The 18,195-nt window shown below is 43.2% G+C and overlaps 2 protein-coding genes across 3 annotated transcripts; both read right to left on the reverse strand.

The window, feature by feature from the left end:
• Window positions 1-130: 130 nt before the first annotated feature.
• pcyt2 (phosphate cytidylyltransferase 2, ethanolamine) lies at window positions 131-9,033 on the reverse strand. Of its 2 annotated transcripts, none has more exons than XM_027023401.3 (13): window positions 8,809-9,033; window positions 7,151-7,239; window positions 6,743-6,904; window positions 6,588-6,654; window positions 6,252-6,336; window positions 5,511-5,552; window positions 5,051-5,189; window positions 4,697-4,779; window positions 3,634-3,711; window positions 2,802-2,867; window positions 2,475-2,540; window positions 2,221-2,309; window positions 131-2,033 (listed from the first exon to the last, which is right to left on the reverse strand). In XM_027023401.3, exons 1-13 carry the CDS (start codon window positions 8,925-8,927, stop codon window positions 1,925-1,927), a joined length of 1,194 nt encoding a protein of 397 aa, XP_026879202.2. In that variant the 5' UTR covers window positions 8,928-9,033; the 3' UTR covers window positions 131-1,924. The 2 variants fall into 2 exon arrangements, with proteins under 2 accessions (XP_026879202.2, XP_026879204.2); XM_027023403.3 differs by having other exon boundaries at window positions 7,170-7,239; window positions 8,809-8,996.
• A 2,232-nt stretch (window positions 9,034-11,265) lies between these two features.
• Window positions 11,266-18,061, reverse strand: gcga (glucagon a). The gene is made up of 6 exons (XM_035520876.2): window positions 15,841-18,061; window positions 15,542-15,639; window positions 15,015-15,170; window positions 13,447-13,563; window positions 11,894-12,037; window positions 11,266-11,403 (listed from the first exon to the last, which is right to left on the reverse strand). The coding sequence occupies exons 1-6, from the start codon at window positions 15,928-15,930 to the stop codon at window positions 11,388-11,390; spliced, it is 621 nt and encodes a 206-aa protein (XP_035376769.2). The 5' UTR covers window positions 15,931-18,061; the 3' UTR covers window positions 11,266-11,387.
• Between the last annotated feature and the right edge of the window lie 134 nt (window positions 18,062-18,195).

Consider the following 18,195-nt stretch of genomic DNA (forward strand, 5'->3'; position numbering starts at 1 on the left):
CTCTTGTCACTCCGTTTTGTTTTAACCGTACAAGTTCAGATTTTTGGGAAACGAATTTGATTTATAAAATGACTTGCATAACAGCCAGTCAGTCAGAAATCACTATCACAAATATACCTCACAATCAGAATTTTAAGGTCAATGGTTTATTCATGTAATTATGGGATCAGTCTTTATGTTTGAAGAGGGGACATCAAGATTAAATGAATGGCCATTTTACAGACACACATTAGAATATAACATTCTTTCAACAATTACATGTATTAGTTACTACTCATTTTTATAAACAGGCATGGAAGGACCACAATAATTTAAAAAAAAAAAAAAAAAATACACCTCATTTGTCTATAGAAAATTGTATCCAAGGAGCTACAAAAGGTCTTAAAAACATTAGCCTATAGTATATTAAAAACTTATTGACTAAAAATGACACTCGATACCAGGCTGACTCAAACAAACGTATTATAAAATACAAGCTGGTAAATACCTGAGAACAGCGTAGTGCCAGGAGCCAAAGCTCTTGTGGCAAGTTTATAAGGTTAACGTTCACTCGCCCAGACTGGCTTGGTTTCTTCACATTAGGTACTGACCACCACAGTCTTACGTGCACGGCTGGAGAAGAGAGTACTCCACACCTACGAGATTGGTGCACACGCATGCACTTCTCCCGCCATGCCGTTGTAAGTGAACTCTTTTAAAGTTTCCTTGTCTAAAGTAGTTTCCTTTTGGAAACCGAATAAAGATATAGCCTCATCAATTCACGCGAATAACTAAACCTTTTCATCTCCAAAAAGGTTTACCTGTAATTTTATGAACATGATCAGACTGTTCTGCTTTAAAGATGAAATCATCAGCATTGTCTGGAACCACCAGAGGGTCCAACAGCTACATCAAGCAAGCTTCCAATAACTAACGTTGTTTATGAAAGGAGGTTTCCAGAAAAGAAACATTGAGGAAGTTAAATCTTTTCCTCAATATACCTTTGCAAATAAATAACATGTTATGTTGCTAATTTAAACGGTGTCAGTGTGCGGTGGCAGCGTGTGTGAAAAGTTCCCATTGTTATCCAGCTTCCGGGAACTTCACTGTCACCTGAGCTTTAAAAAACAGCCTATAGGTCACGTGAGGAGCAAGAGGAATGAAACAAAAAGCCAAAATGCCCTTCATCATAACTGGCATAGCAAATGAGGTCATGCTGACTGATCCCCATTAGCCTTTTTTCATCATTAGCAACTTTAGCGATCTCCAAGTTCGCTAAAATTGCTAACCATAATGAGGCTGGCGGAGGTGCTGGTGCTACATCAGTGTTCCTGCAGAAAAACATGAGAAACTTTCCAAAGCATCCAAAGCAAACCAGAGACGGGGTGGTTAGCACGTTTCCCATGCTAGCGCAGGGCCGATTAAGACCAAGGAGGAAGAAAAACACTTAAAATGAGGGACTGCATGAGATTACTGTAGCGGAGTTTTTAAAAAATGAAAGGATTGGACAAACCTCCCCGACAGAGAGACTAAAGACTACCATTTCTACCCGTTTAACAGGCATCCTAAAACAATTCAGAAATGTCCGATCGTACAATGCTGGCTCCATCGAACAGAATCAAATTCTACAATTATTTCGACTCAACTTCCCCCCACCAACCTGCAACTTTAAAGACAGCCCAGCGGAGCTCTGAGTTCAAATACAAGTGGCGATTTCTGCCTAATAAAGGAACAAAATGCTGGCTGGAACAAAAATAATTGGGGCTCTTTCAGCTCAGAGGCACCATTTCTCCCCTAATGGACAAAAATGTTATTGAGCTACTTTAGAAGTAGTTTGATAGGAACTGAACGGGACCGCGGATATCTGACGTAGGACGAGAAGAGGATGAGGAGAGTGACGTTTGGGATCAAGCCTGTGGTTTTCTCCCTTTTGTTTGGTTGTTTATTACTGTGCGGCTGGCCGGCTCTTCTCCCCGCCCTCCCTGCGCTTCAGGGCTTGGATCACGGCAATCTCCTTCGCCTCCTTCTTCTGGTTCCGCGCCTCAAACTGCAGCCTGAGAGAAGAAGCACAAGAGAACACTGCGCGACTGAACTAGAAACCAAGAGAACACTGCGTGAGGCATCGCACGACAGCTTGGTGAATTGATCCCCGTTTCCTAACGGAGAATGCTGAACTACAATGAATTTCCTGAGTGGTTGCATTTATTAGTGACACACACACAGGTGCAAACACACACACACCTGTTCTCAATGATTCTCTGCACAATGATGTCAGTCGTGAGGCCGTTCCCACTGTCGATCATGCGAAATATTCCCCTCTTCTTAGGCTCCTGTTTACAGCACGGAAGGCCGGAAGTGAACACCCAATGGCAGCGACCCAAGACGACAACGGCGCTCAGTCATGGAAGCAGGCCGTGCCACGGGCCGCTTCTCACACTGGCAAAACACAGAAGCTGAAACTTGGGAGGATTTTTGGTCAGACATGTCACACTCACAGCGTACGGATCCGTGTCGTCCTTGTCGGGGAGCACCTCTGTCTTGCCGTGACACACAAGGTCCACCTACAGAGGGAACAGTGCTTCACTTGGGTGGAAAGTCGCGTTTACGGTTTACTTTACCACTGCACGTCACCCTAGTAGCTGCTTCTGGAAGTGACAGGGAGTATCTGCCTGGAACACTCCGGAAGAGGACAGAATTTTCCAGCCTTTACTGTAAGTCGTTTGTGCGTTGGGTGAAAGTACATTGCCCCTCAAGATGAAGGAGAACTACCACTGAAGGGCTTCAGACTTGTCTGTCTGTGATGACGGTGATATCAAAGGTACCTTAAAGTGGTCCAAGAGGTCTTTCCCCACAGCGTAAGGAGCCCCGATCACCACTTCGGACACGTACTGAAAGAGAGGGAGAAAACCAAAGCGAAAAAGCGAGAATGAAGACGTCCGGAACTGTTTGCCAATGTTGGGACCATTCCAGCTCCAGCACAGGGGAACCATTCAGGAATGGGTCGGACGTTTTCTTTTTCTCTCCCTCTCTCTCTCCCTCCCTCCCTCGGTGGTCATGAGGACATAACAAGCTGTTGCCTGAGAGATAGAACTGATGGGTGCACCGAGGGATGCATGAAGGACAGAGCTGATTAGTGGAGACAGCAATGACACAAATAAATTGATCAGTAGAGGTAAAGAGATAGCTGACTGGAGAAGACAGTGAGGCATGTGTGAATAAGAAAGCTGACTGGAGGGCGAGCTGTGGTATGTGCGATAGAGGAAGCCAATTCGTAGAGACGATGTAGTATGTGCAATAGAGGAAGCCAATTGGTAGAGACGATGTGGTATGTGCAATAGAGGAAGCCAATTGGTAGAGACGATGTGGTATGTGCAATAGAGGAAGCCAATTGGTAGAGACGATGTGGTATGTGCAATAGAGGAAGCCAATTGGTAGAGATGATGTGGTATGTGCAATAGAGGAAGTTGGTGGAGATGATGTGTGATAAAGGAAGCTGAATGATAGGGATGATGGATTATGTGCAACAGAGAGTCACTCAAGTATGCATGATGAGAGGAACTCACATTGTCTACAGAACCGTCATTGCAGACATTTCTAGGTGCGTTTATGTCTTAATAGGTGAATGTGTGAAGAGACATCGTCCATCTTACCCACCCGACATGCCAGCACGCTTAGTGTTCTCTCATGGATATTCATGATGGGGTAGTTCTTCCCTTTGTAGCGGTTCACTTCCTGTAACAAACATTCAGACATCGCACGAGTTTTAAAAAAACGCAACCATGCCCCCCCCACACCCCTAAATGTCTGCTGCCACAGACCACAACGCACACACAACTGTCTATGCACCAGTAATAAGCCACACACCCAAACACCAGAGCAGCAAGTCACCACACACAGCATCCGGTGTGTGTTTTCAATCTGAACGTGAAGCACACTGACAGGGCTGGAGCATGGGCGGGCGGGTGCAGACTTTCAGAGAGGAGCGAGCTGGAATCCTGTGCATGGGTTTTTTTTGTTTTTTTTTTATGGCATCTTAAACTTAAAACATGTGCAAGCTGCCCGGGAAACCACATTGGGAGTGAAGAGCACGGGCATGTGCAGGCATAAAAACAGCTGGAGGTTTATTTTCCCATCATCCTGGAGACGTGGAGCTGAGCTCCGGCCCAGGCGCCCTGTGTAAGGGGGGGTGAGCGAAGCTGTGGACCCACACCGACCCTCAGCCTCTGCACAAAACCAACCACACGGCATCATCAGCTGCCCACATTCGGTACCATCTGAAGCAGTTCTGGCAATGGAGCTTTCTGGATTATAAAGTTTGGCAAAGGCACACGGGCAAGGGAGGAGGTTGAGGTGTCTGTTTTCTCTGAGTTCATGTGTTCTCAGGAAAGGGTTTTCCTTCCTTGTTTGCACAGTAAATCAGAGATCTAAACATGTGTGTGTGTGTGTGTGCATCTGTGTGTGTGTGTGTGTGTGTGTGTGTACTGCAGGGTTAAAACAAAATAAAAAACTAAACATTTTACTTTTAATCATAGATTTAGTTTTAAAATCAAACAAAAAAGTGAACTTTAAAAATCCACATTTAAGAGCATTAAACAAGTAAGTGAATATGCTACAGAAATGTGAACGAACTCACAACCAAAACAGAGACCTGGCTGAAGAGCAGTATTATGTTGATGGACCTGTTCAGCAAGTGTGTGTGGGTGTGTTTGTCACACACCTGGTCAAAGTGCAGTCCAACGATTATGTAAGGCCTCTCTGCCTGTCTAAACACCGTCTCCAGGAAGTCCACGTGGCCGATGTCTATCGGGAACAGAGAGTCAAGGCTGAAACGCGCAGGAAGACCGATCCCTCCCCTGGAAAACATGCCAAAACACTCCAGTCCACAATGACTGGTCTCAGTAAGTAATTTTGTAACATTCTGCAATTTACAAACATAAAACACTAGAATAAAGTAAGTTAGTAGGTGGTCTGTTTAACCCAGTCAGTCTGAGGCTGAGAAAACCCTGATGAGTTACTGATTCTCCAGCACAGACATATGGTATGATTTTCCCGTCTACACACAGGAGGATACGGAAGAGGTCGAATGCCCCGGCCACGTATATGATGGTGTCGCCAGCCTGCGGTTCTTTGCCTGAGGCAAACTGGATGATCTTCTGCGAGGTCTGGAGGAACTGGGACACACCCGTCCAAGGGCTATGGCCTTTAGGACCCTGAGGAACACAGGTAGACCATGAAGACGACAGACACACACACACACACACACACACACACACACACACACAAAGCTGCTCTTAGAGCCAAAAGAATATAATACAATATATTAAAAAACACTAAACCATTTAAAGCACTCTGACTGCAAACAATGCATCACTTGTGAATAGTGCATGTCTTTATTTTGGAGATGCAGCAGGTAATCGTAGAAACATTTTGAGTGTCGTGAGTGACCTCTAGTGGCTAAATTTGGTAAATATGAACCACATTAATTATTTGTACTGGATAGGCAAGAAATTTACTGCCATGTGCCGACTTACTTTCCCCAAGTTACCGGCGTGTTGCTGGTAATCTGAGTTATCCTGAAAGAACAAGAGCGTGATAGACAGAACAGAGCAAGTTACACACACACAGCAAGAGAAACCAACAAATTGTATCTGCTCATATATACAGACACTCACATAAATAATGAAATTTACCGATGGCACTGGATGATTTTACCACAGTGTGGTAAGGCTGTGTTATACATCAGTGTTTCCAAAACTAAAGATAAAGTTATTAGTTGGAGACAAAAACCCCTTTGTTCAGGACAAAACCATTATAGAAGCAATTGAGGTTGTGTGGGATAATGACAAAGTATCTAGGGTAATAACAGACAACATCTGTCATTTGAACCCCAGACGGAGTCTCTGTGTGAAAATGGTCTACAGTGACAGCTTGGCTTGAGGACAAGCATTGACCAAGCCTTAACGGCAACGTTGTACAACACCTTTATAGAGCCTGGCTTACGCTCTCCAGTGACCTGGTGGGTTTTTTTTTTTACATGAACGTGAAACATAAGATGAGCCAGTATAGTGTTATTGATCAAGAGAGCACATACTGGAGTACAACAGAGGAGTGTACCTCAGCTGTGTGACAGAAGAGCCAGCTGTGAGGCCCACGCTCTGCACCAGACTACACTCATTCTTATCTAGGCTGCAGATGAACCGCCCCAGCAGGGATTTCAGCTTCAGCACTGTCCTTGTCTCACCGAGCTCGAGACAAACATGCTCTTTGCTCACCATGTTGGTGTGATGAGCTTTTGTCATCAGCAGCATCCGGCCCACGAGGTCTGTGGTGGATACACCCTGCGTGCGCTTACATTCCCTGAGGAAGAGGAGGAGAAGAAACACGGACGTCAAACACACACGGCCTGGTTACTAGCTGGGCTGCCCAATGGAGGACGGGTTCCCTCTTGAGTCTTGCTCGAGGTTTCATCCTTAAACCTGCCCAGGGATTTTCCCTCTGCTTGCTCATTAGAGATCTGGACATCGTAAAGCTGCTTTGTGACGACGGGTGTTGTAAAAAGCATTATATAAGTAAATTTGACACGCACACATACAAACACACAGGCTCACCTGTACCGGTCCATGCGCTTCACCTCTTCATACGTGTCCCTTCCATCCACCGTTAATGTGATGTCATCTAACCAAGCACAGAACAGCTTCACTTAGCAGCTTGTCTCCACAGCCCCAGCCCCACAGCCCGCCGGGGTACAGCGGTGACCTCTCACCTCCGTGCACGCAGAAGTCGCAGTTGTGCTTGTCAAGGGTCTGCAGCGTTGTGACATAAGGCGCTCCCTCCACTATCTCATCCACCCACTTGATGGCCCTCACCATCTTGTAGCGCTCCTCCTGCGTGAACACGGGTGGACCCTTGTGCTTCGAGATCTCTTCTGAGGACCAAAATGAAGGAGGTGGAGAGGGGAATGAAAAACATGGCGAGGGGATGGGAGGGGCGGACATGAACGACAGACTGCTGTAAAATGTCGTATTGAGGGCATTAGTGGAGCACTGTTGTAAAGGATTAAGTTGCTCTGGACAAGAGCATCTGCTGAAATGCTGAAATATGTAAATGAATATAAATGGGTGTAAATCTAAATGAATGGTTGGGAGTGGAATCCTGCGAGACACATTCCTACCGTCTGTGTGAACACCCACCACGAGGTGGTCTCCCATCGCCTTGGCCTGCCGCAGCTGGTTCGAATGACCATAGTGGACCATGTCGTAGCTGAATATGAGAGAGAGCGAGACAGAGAGGGAAAGAACGAGAGAGAGAACAGCGTTCCTGTGAGACAAGGCTTCCAGTGTTCGAGCAGTGAATGAGCTTGATCAGACATGTTACACATGTACAATCACTGTTCCTTAACCAACCTCCTCATCTCGCAATCTCTCAGGTCAAACAGAGGTTGAGGTTTTACTGGCTATGTTTTGGTTGTGGTTCCTGTGGTCTTTGTGACTAGCAGCTACATACATAAGTTAATGTATCAAGTCAAGTTACATACAGCGGCTCTAGAAAATAATGATGAACTCAAATTCCCATAATGCTCTGCTGTTCCATACTTGCTCATTGGTAAACATGTTCATTTGCCCATTGGTGAACAACATGTTCACTATGTGAGATATTAATAGAGTCACATGTTTGCGAGCTCAGGAGTGTTGAAATGGAATGCAAGAGCTAGATAACATCTCACGCACTCTGCCTCTACCTAGGCATAAAGTCACAACCACATTAAGCTTTTATTCAGGTTGTTAGCAAATTGTGATATTTGCATTTCAAGCTCAGTTTATACATACTAAGAAGAAATGTAAGCTCTTCCCTTCCTTCTCCAGTGCTGTTAAATATTGCAGTTTGGTTCAGAAATGAACATCTCAGTCAAAACAACGCAAAGGCATCTACAGCTGTAACGTGGGTTTGAGTCTCAGCTGTGCTACATGCTGTGCAGGGGTGGCGGTGGCTAATGTTGCAGCTGGTCTCCTTTAACATGACTGAGAAGATGGCAGGCTGCCTCTTCTCCCCACCTTCATGTAGCCAAACAAGCACTTGACTGGCATTATGGTGAAGTGGAACGTTAACTGTTAATAAGCCACACTGAGAGTGTGCTCATACTCAGTCACTGTTAGTCAGTTACTGTCGGTGAAGACAGTATAGTATAGTATAGTGACAACTGTGTGTCTGTGTGTGCCTATGGGCTGGAAGACAGGGGTGTAGGAAAAACAAAAACCAAAGCTTTTCTACTCTTATGTTTGTATGATTAACAATTCTGTACACACCTAGACTTGTGGCATCAGTAAGTTTAAGTCATATTCACCTCCTTAACGCAAATAATGTTCAGTGATCGCACAATAGCTAGTCAAGTCAAACTGTCCTGACATTCAGTTACTTGCCAGCTAGCTAGTAACTAACGGCAAGCATGTACATGAAAGGAAGCAAATCACCTTCCTAGTTAGCTAGACACTAACATTTTAACTTGCCAGCTGGCAAGCTGACATTTTCAGTCACCTACTTTGACAACTCGCTAGTGACCAGATAGCTGGCACAACACACCAGCTGCACGGCGTTCTCGCTTAACTTTACAAGCCAGCTGTCAAGGTTAGCAAAATTAGCTCACTAACTAGTTAATTTACGAAGCGGATTAGCGACCGTTAGCTAAACAACGCCAGGTTTGTCTTTTGCATAATATAGTTAGCGAACTTAATTTCCTCTTGGACGTCAGGAAAAATAAATAAGTTAATAGCTAAGATAGCTAGGATAACTAGCGCTAGCTGAGATGGCTAACGGTAGCCGATGGCTACATACCATCCATCGCACCATACCCGAACTACACGCTTCCTTTTCTCGGGACCACAGGCGGGGGATTCTCGATGAGACAGCGCTCCTCCAGATTCCTTAGAATCGTGGTGTCCGTTTTTGATCATTTCAAAAGTGCGATAAAAGACAGAGCTATGAGTAAATCTATGAGCAAACGGGTTAGTGCGTGTCCTGGGCGTGCCGGTCGGTGACAAGCAGGGATAGCCGGCTCAGAGAGACGGTATACCATAATAAAAGTCCCGCATTTTGTTTAAGAAATAGAACACGACAACATTCATGTTTTTTTTCTTAAATAAAATGTCTCTTTGTGGAAAAACACATTTCGTCTTCGACTCGTGCTTGTGACCAAATCATAGCCGTGATGTTATTTACGCTAACCCACGACGTCAGTATGGCGACATGATGCTGCCAATAGTCGAGAGCATTTTTTTAATGTTACAGCGCGATTCACACAGCACTCACGGATTTTAACTTGCTTTTCTGCGCACTGAAACTCATCATAAAGGATCATCAGTAGCGGATTTTGAAAAATGAAACTGTTCTGTTCTCTATGGAAAGCCACAATGACACATCATAGCCGTATGAAACATCTGTAGCTTTACCATGGACATTTACGGTATTTAGCTAACAAATTTATCCAAAGCGACTTACATTTATGATTGAGTACAACTTGAGCAATTAAGGGTTAACAGCCTTGCTTAGTTGCAACTTGGCAGTGGTGGGGCTTGAACCACTACGAGTACCTTAACCACTGAGCAGGTCAAGTAAAGTGTTGGAGCCCTTCTCCCAGGTTGGGGGTTAAAGCCCCTAATGCTCCGATTACCATGGGAACCACATTGCCTTCACCCCACATCTTTTCTGTCTCTTCCTTCAGCCCTTGGTATTTCTCGACCCTATTCTGCCGTTTGTCCACCACTACTATATCCCGGTTGGTTAGTAATTACCGTCTTGTCTGTCTGTATCTGAAAGTCCGACAGGATCTCAGCATGGTCATTTTCCACCGCCTTTCGGGGTGTATCCCACTTAGACCTTGGAACTCCCGGCCCGTACTCGGCACAGATGTTTCTGTGCACTATACGTAAGTACACTATAAATGATTTAAGTAACTAATCACATTTCTTGGGGCCGTCGGTCCAAGCTACAGATTGAGGATGTGTTCATACTTTTGGCAGTGCTGTAGCGGTGAAAGCGCGAGCGCAAGAGCATAAAAATATTCGCGAGCGCGCAGGTTGAGTGTGAGTGCGCAGAAGCGCAAGCTCGTGCAGAGCAGCATATATCTAAGAGCGCGCGCAGCTTTGTAGCAGAGCAAAAATAAATCTGACAACATTACAACAGATGTTGTCACAAAGCAGCTTCACAAATGCACAAGTCCAAGCCTCCAGTAAACAAGCCAAGGTTGACAGTGGCAAGGAATGATGAGCTGGGGCATGAGGAAGAAACCTTGAGAGGAACCAAGACTCAAAGGGGCGGGGGGGGGGGGGGGAAGGGCATCCTCCTCTGGCCGACAATGTTCACCACAGTAATAACAATTTAAAGAGAAAACCGAATAAATAATAATACAATGGAAAAAAGCAATTAATGTCTAGTCCGGGTTTTTAGTAATCCTAGTCCTAGTTCCGAATGTGCGCATATGTCTGAAACCCATCCCGCACGAGAACCTCCATCAAGGTCAACGGAGAAGTAGTTGGCTGGTGTGGAGGTGTGGTGGGCTACAGCAGGGGGCGTCAGGGGGTGGTGGGAGGAGCCATGGCAGCTGAGACGGGTTGTATCTGTTATCTGTTATATCATCCAGTAGATGGCGCGGTATGGCCTAACTACGCGCAACATTCAATCAAACAAGTGGAGCAACGATTCAGCAGTGAACGTGTGTAGATGTTTAGTGTCACTGTATTAGTCAAACGCATTGCGGATTGAATTTATTTTCCCCCTAAATTATCATTTTTGCTTCAGCCTTTTGCTGAAGCAGTAGTGCTGACGTATGTCTTTTCAATTGGAATTAATTCAGGATTAATTTTATTTTGACAGATTTTCGTTGCAGTACCGATGAATGCATGTCGTATGCAGTACCAGTTGAGATGTGGAATGCATGTTCTGAAGAAAGCAAAAGAACACAAAGAAATGTATTGGACAAGTTTATTTTGCAGAGCATGGCAGCGCGCGCATGGCGTTTTGACACCATAGCGGCGTAACTACATAACCTTACTCACTATCCTGAGAGTGGGTACGTTAGGTACGTTTTCCTGAGTTTTCAACATTGCTTATCAATATCATAAATACAGAAAATAGCTAAAACCTATAGAAAAATATGCATTTTTAAATCACAATTTTATATGCCGTACCACAAATCTCTGTAAAATAAATAATCACTTTATATATCAGTGTTCAAGTCACAAACAATGAAAAAAAACAAACATATGGCTTAAAAAAACATATGGCTTTTAATTTCCTGCATTGCATCAGTTATTCTTTTAAGGACTATGGCTTTATGTGATTTGAAGATGGAAGGTCTTCTGCATAGAGAACAACATCCAAAAACCTCACTCCTGCAGCGGAAGCTCTCGTTGGTTTCAGTCTTGTTTTCCACTGGAGGAAAAAGGAACCATCTGATTAGTCTATAACAGTCAGCAAGGGTTAGGTCCTGATGGAAGACCCCAGAAAGACATGGTTCTGCCTCATACGTGGTCTACCACGCTCAGGGGTGTTCAAGAAAAAATAAAAACACTTAACGGTCGTTGAACAGAGTTTTAGGACATGTGACTGCAATGAAACCTATGCAGCCCTACACACACTTTGGACTGTCAACTGATTGATTTAGAACATTGTCTGACAGCTAGTGATGAAGTAGATATTGCCTGTGCCTTGCAATTTAGGTGTACGGTGTAGAGTGGAGGTGCTCGGATCACAGTCCTCAAGGTCTTACAGGATGACCACCTTCCCTTTATCTAGGAGCCAGGTGTGGCAAGGCCAACCAGTGATCTGAATCACTTAATCAGCTACAAGGGACTAAAATCCAGGACCGGATTTGAATATCACCAGTGCGTAGTGCTGTAAGGAGACGTGGAGTGGACGTTACCTTGTCCCTGACGTCTGGGAGCTCATGACCCACTTTAAGTACTCCTTGGCCGCCAGACTGTCGAGCACCTTGTTGACATCACTGGTGAAGCTCCCGTCCACATGCCTCTTTTGCATTAGATCTGCTTGTCCCTTCCTGGCACAACTGAGCATGTGCAGAACACAACATGAGCACTGGGAGGTTCACTCCCGAAGTCCTGTAACATGGTTGCAATGCACCTTCACAACTCTCCACAACAACAACAGTAATAATACATATTATTGTCATTGTTGTTGTTGTTTTTGTTCTTGTTATGTGGTTAATAATAATTCTTTTCTTTAATTTAAATGACTCCTTCAAAAGTTCATAAAGTGTTTCAGAAAAAGAATAAATAAGTGAAATTTAAAAAGGATAGACTGTAAAATGAAAAGAAAATGATAGAATATAATGCACCCACCCCAGGCCATTTCTATCCTAAATAAAGTTTAAGTAGAGACATGCTGTAGAAAGGTCAATAGTGCCACGTTTAAGGGTCCAGATCTACTGGTCATGTTTGGCTGAGTGGCCCATCAATCATCTAGTCCAAAGGCACCATTTCAAGATCCAGAATCCAAAATTCAGTCCTGGACTTTGTAATTACTACTAGCTAATTAATGTCAGGGAGCAGAGGTCTTCACCTCCAGACACCTCAAGACATCATAGAACTGAGGTCTTCAACTCTGTTGTCAATCGAACACTTAATGTAGCTACCTGATTGATCACATGATTTGGATAATAAAATTACAATGTGATTTGAAAGCTATGTTCCATAACATAAATTAGCAAACAGTAATTACAAATTCTGGAATCAGATTTTGGATTGAGTGTCTTAGGGTCAGATGTGATAACAGAGTGCATTTACAGTTTGGTTAACTACCAGTGAAAACAAACCCAGGTCTGGAAACTGGATTTGGTATCCAGAGTTAAAGAGACCCTTGAATCAGCTATTCGTAGAGCATAAGTCAAGTGTTTAGAAATCTTGATTTCTGTAGGCTTTTTGTTTTGTTTTTTGTATAACAAAAATTCAACAACAGCACAGATCCAGAGAATTTGGTGTGTGTGTGTGTGTGTGTGTGTGTGTGTGTGTGTGTGTGTGTGTGCGTGTGCGTGTGTGTGTGCATGCTGCAGAAGGTCCCCAAAGCCATATAATCCAGAAAGCAGATAAGTAGCCTTTATGCTTTGTGGCATTAGCAACAATGAGGAGCGAAGTTTGCTGGAACAAAAGCTCCCAAAGCCAAAAACTTGCACAAAGAAAGAGACCCGCAGCAGAACCCAGAGAAGATCAATAATTCAGCGCGGTTTATTAGTACAAGCGTTGTCAGCAGGGGTAGGACAGGATCAAAAAAAAAAAAAGCAAGCATAAAGAACAAATAATGCATAGGGGTTCATCTGCTTAGAAATATATTTCTACATCTCTCCCTCCCTGTCTGTCTCTATAGCCCTGTCTGTGAATGTTATCTGCCTTCCAGGGTGGAAGGTCTCCCTCCTCCCCCCCATAAGGCACTGTGGGTGAAGTCATGGGCCATTTTGCCTACTCTTGTTTTGACGGCGCACTCTTCAGCCGGGTGATGAAGTCTTTCACAGCCTGGTCCTGCAGGTAGGAGCTCACGTCGCTGGTATAGGTGCCGTCAGTATGGCGCTTCGTCGGACTGCTGTGGAGGTAACAGAGGGGAGACGGCGCATGACACTGCATCCTGCATGACCTTACCCAGGCTGAGCCCGACCCGCAGCGGGTGAAGTCGGTCTCTGGGCCCAAGCCGCAAACGGACTTTAACAAAGTAGACTAGTATAAAGAGGATTCTCATTGTTGGAAACAATTCAATCAATAATAAATAAATAATGTACAAGGTGAAAGGTGAATAATGAATTCAGCTTTGAAGGAGTATATAAACTATAAAATATTACTCAGGCTTTCAAAGCAATATGTCAAAATGTGTAACACAACTCGAATATTTGTTGTATTTTTCATGAACTCAAACATTTACAAAGATTTTACATATATATATAAGATTGTGTAACTTCTGTGTGTGCACTATGGGCCACTTTTTGTGGGCAAACGTGCTTTCAGCATGTCAGTGTCAGTGGTATTGTTAACGTGCTGATTTCTAACAACATCATAAAAGCTAAAATGGCAAATAGCAGTGAAATCAGAAATCAGATCTTTGAGGAATATTACTCATTTCTATTTTTTTATACATAACTTTTAGAGCTCAGATATAACCTTTCATATATACATTTTCATATATACATTTTCTAGTATGAGTTGCTATAGGTGCGTAGTCACAACTATAGAAGTCAAGTTCATTGTGGTATATAATGATCCAGTTATTAACTGATAGTGATGTAAGCTAAGAAAACTACATGATAAATGCTATTAAAATTATTATGTAGTTTGTGTAAGTTAACCTACATGCTCGAAAGCCCTCAACAGACAAACTGTCAAAATTTAAGGATGCCACCAAGGAAGGAGGCAGGTCCATCTATATCTGAGCAGTTTAACATAGATATAAATTCCCTTTACTAATACAATTAAACAAATATATTTTTAAAATCCACTTAAATATGAACTGAGAAACAGTAAATCAAAGTAACAAAAAAAATTTGAAAAAAAAAAATGTAGGTTTGAAACAGTGAATAGAAATTTTAACTAAATTGTTTGCCTCTTGGTATCTTCCAAGGACTTTTAATATGCTATATAAAAACTGCTATATAAGAGGCAGTTCAGGTTTTTGCTTTGTTTATAGCTAAGTAGACCTGGTGTATAAAGATCTCTGGCAAAGATGCCGTTTCCTAATCTTTTGTTTTAAAATAAAATTTGTGTAGTGCGTAACCAGAGCTCAAAAGATCCAATTCATTTTTTAAAAGCATAAAATATCAAAAATTGCAATCAATCTTGGCCTCAGAATTGAAAGTTGCACCCAGCCTGCACATATATGTGCAACGGGTAGAGTTACACCTCTATTCAGTGTTACTGGCATACAGCAGTGAATGTCAGTTACGCTAGTAATTAACATGCTGATTGATTAGCTGAACTGAAGCGGAACTGGAAGCTTAGTGTGGGACCCTAAACACTGAAGTCTCCGGTGGATGCCCCCACACTCACCCGTTCCTCTCCGAGTTCATCAGCCAGTGCACAAAGTCCTGGGCCCTCCTAGTCTCCAGGTACTTGCTGTAGTCGTTGGAGAAGGTACCCTCCGAGTGCCTCTTCACCACGGGTGAGTCTTGGCGCTCCTCGAGGAGCTGCCCCACCATCTCTGAGCTGTGGATACATCATCCATGATTAAAAGGGCTCACAAAAAGCCTCAGATGCAGTAAAAATCCCTTACAGGTGGTTTAAAGCATGCTCGGTTATGCCAACACCTTGGATACGGTATTTCTGCAAGATCCACTAGCTAAAGATAACTTTAAAATGTATCTTGCGTCCTTAGGTGAGGCTGAATTCTCATTTCTTGTTCAGGATTTAAGTCCACAAGGCATATTCTATGAATTTGCACTAAATCAACAGCTTTTCATCAACTACAGCAGACGGCAAAATTCCTTTCCACAGTTGCTCTAAGAAGGAAAAAAGTTCTCCTGTAGTGTCATTTGCAGTTCATATGTTCCAAATGTTCTGTTCTAGAAGTTTCTTACCTTGTGATGTAGTCTTGTAGCGGCTGTGCCAGGCTACTGTCCATGAAGAAGAGTAGCAAGAGGCCAGTGAGAAAATGTGTGTTTTTCATTTTAATACCCTGTCATACACACACAATCACAAAAGAAAAGCGACAGGTATTATTCATTTCTGAGCAAAAAAGAAATGATGGTCACATCCACAAAACCAAAACACCTCTTAACATATTTTCATTTGATATCCCATTCTTCGTTTTCACTCTTTGGCACTCACTGACCCACAAATGTGTGTGTGTGTGTGTCAGCTCTCCTGCTTTCATTACCCGGGTGTAGACGAGTGTCTGTGCGGATGAGAGAACTCCTCCTTTCCCTTTTGGCTCCTCTCGTCGTTCTGTTTCTGACCGTTTCTCCATGTGCCTCCCTCCTTTATAGTGGTGTGAGGATCCACCCTGATGGCAACCCCCTCTTATTCACCTTCTCTCTCACACACACACACACACACACACTTATACGTGCGGCTCTGCACGTGTTGAACTCATTCATTAGTCCCAATCCATTTACCCTGCTCGTGGCTTGGCCCGGCTGGCTGAAACAGAGGCCTCTGTTTGTTTAGAGGAGGAAGATGCGCCAGCTATCCATCTTGTTAAATAAAGTAAGAGAAAAACTGAATCAAGTGAGCGTGTACACTCTGGCCAAGAGCCTGTTAGCACTTAGCGCCAGTCCTGATAGCTGAATGAGACCTCATCACTCTGAGATCACAGAAAGAACTCCATGTGGCTTTATTGCCTTTCCCGGAGCTTCCCAGGAAGCCACGAAGGCCTAAGCGCCTTTCCACTGTGCTGTTCCTGCATGCACCCAGAGCACATTCCCCAGTTTTAGGACCGATGAAGGTTAATATTGCCTGATGGCCTGATTAAGGATGTTCGCTTCTTAACGCCTCCAACGTATCATAGCTCACAGCTAACGAGCAATGCACATGAGCCCTACTACAAGATTTGGAAAGGTTTTTGTTTTTGTTTTTTAAATTAAATTCTTGGTATTGTCTTCAGTAGTGCTGATATTATCCAGGATTATGTGTTTATTAGTCAATCAAAAATGTATTTTATAGTTTTTTTTTTTCATGCAGGCTGCATTTACACAGTACATAAATTCAGATTTACAAAAAAGAAACTCAGCTTTCAGTTTGAACACTGAAAAAAAATCTAATTCGCCATATTTGCTCACAAAAATCTAAATTCTCAAATTCTGTAAAAAGGCAAATTATTTAGTTTGATGTTTATTGTCCTTTTAGCCTGAAACCCAGAAATAAAAAGCCAGTTCACTGGACCAATAATTGCATGTGAATGCTATTTGTATGAATTTTTCTCTTTATTTTGAATTCAGTGACTTATTTCACACAGCGATGTAAATCATGGAGATTCTTCATTTTCTTCTGCTCTTTACAATATAATCTGCTAATAACTCATTCAATAAAACACACATCCATAAGGTTTTCAGCGTTACATTCATGTTTTTATTGCAAATTTGATTGCGATCCCATTAATATGTTGGTCTCCACTTAAATGGTTCAGGAACTTACAATAAATATTTTTCATATAAAAACATTATTGCTATCTAAAGTAGAAAGATTATACATCTAGTTGTGCCCAACAAAAACGCACTGTACACACACACAAAAAATAGGTGTGCACCTTTGTCAGTGTTTTGCTATTTCATTACATAACGTGGGGAAAATGGGTTTTAAAATATAAAACATTTCTTTATTAAATTTCCTACATCACTGAGAGGGAAAACAAGTGTTGGGACCTAAATAATTACACCATTACTATTATATTGTGAAAATCTAGGTGAGCAGTGGTTGATTCCTTCCACTTCACCTTGAAATCCCGGCTGTTCCTATTGGCCAGGCGTTTCCATAGACACTACAGTGTGACATCATTGTGAGGAAAAACCATTGCAAAATCAGTCAATCAAGTGGCTGCAAGGTTGAGAAGGGTTCGACTGAAGCAGTCCCTCTGGGATCCGGACGTTCCGTTACCCAATGGGAGACAGATATGGATACTGCAGAAATCGTATGAAGCCTTGTTTTTAGATTCATCAACATCAAAACACTACTCTGAGCTGCTCAAATCAAAAACAACAATTTTTAATTTTTTTTAGCTAAACACACTACATATTTTTAATTTTGAACCCACGAGAACCGGTAAGTAAAGGCTCACTGAAGTTTGATAGCTGGGTGGCGTGGTAGGTAGTTTTCCTCAGTCTGAGGTAGACTTGTGGATAGCAACAAGATCTGTTTGCTTAATCCCAACCCTGAAGGCACTAGAGACTGGGGGAGGGGCCAGGAGGCACGTTTCTCTGGGGCCCCTCCTGGGTAGGCTGCAGAGGGGACCCTACCGGCAATGGAGTCTTGCTAAGCAGAATTGTTTTTTTCCCTCCGCAGCTGTTCTAGGGAAGATTGGCAAGGCTTTCTTTGGAAGAGAAAAAAGGAGGAGAAGAAACCATGTTCGGTTGACCATGTTCGGATGAACCATGTTCATCACTCATGACACTTGTGATGGCAAAACCATCCTCCGAGTGTGTTTGCCATTGATGATGATTGGTTGACAGTGTAAAACTGCACTGTCATAAACCAAGATAAGGCATGCGAGCAGTCACATTATGAGAGAGTCGAAACT

Source organism: Electrophorus electricus, chromosome 23, assembly GCF_041902795.1.
Source record: "Electrophorus electricus isolate QZ-2024a chromosome 23, ASM4190279v1, whole genome shotgun sequence".
NCBI classification, from domain to species: Eukaryota; Metazoa; Chordata; class Actinopteri; order Gymnotiformes; family Gymnotidae; genus Electrophorus; species Electrophorus electricus.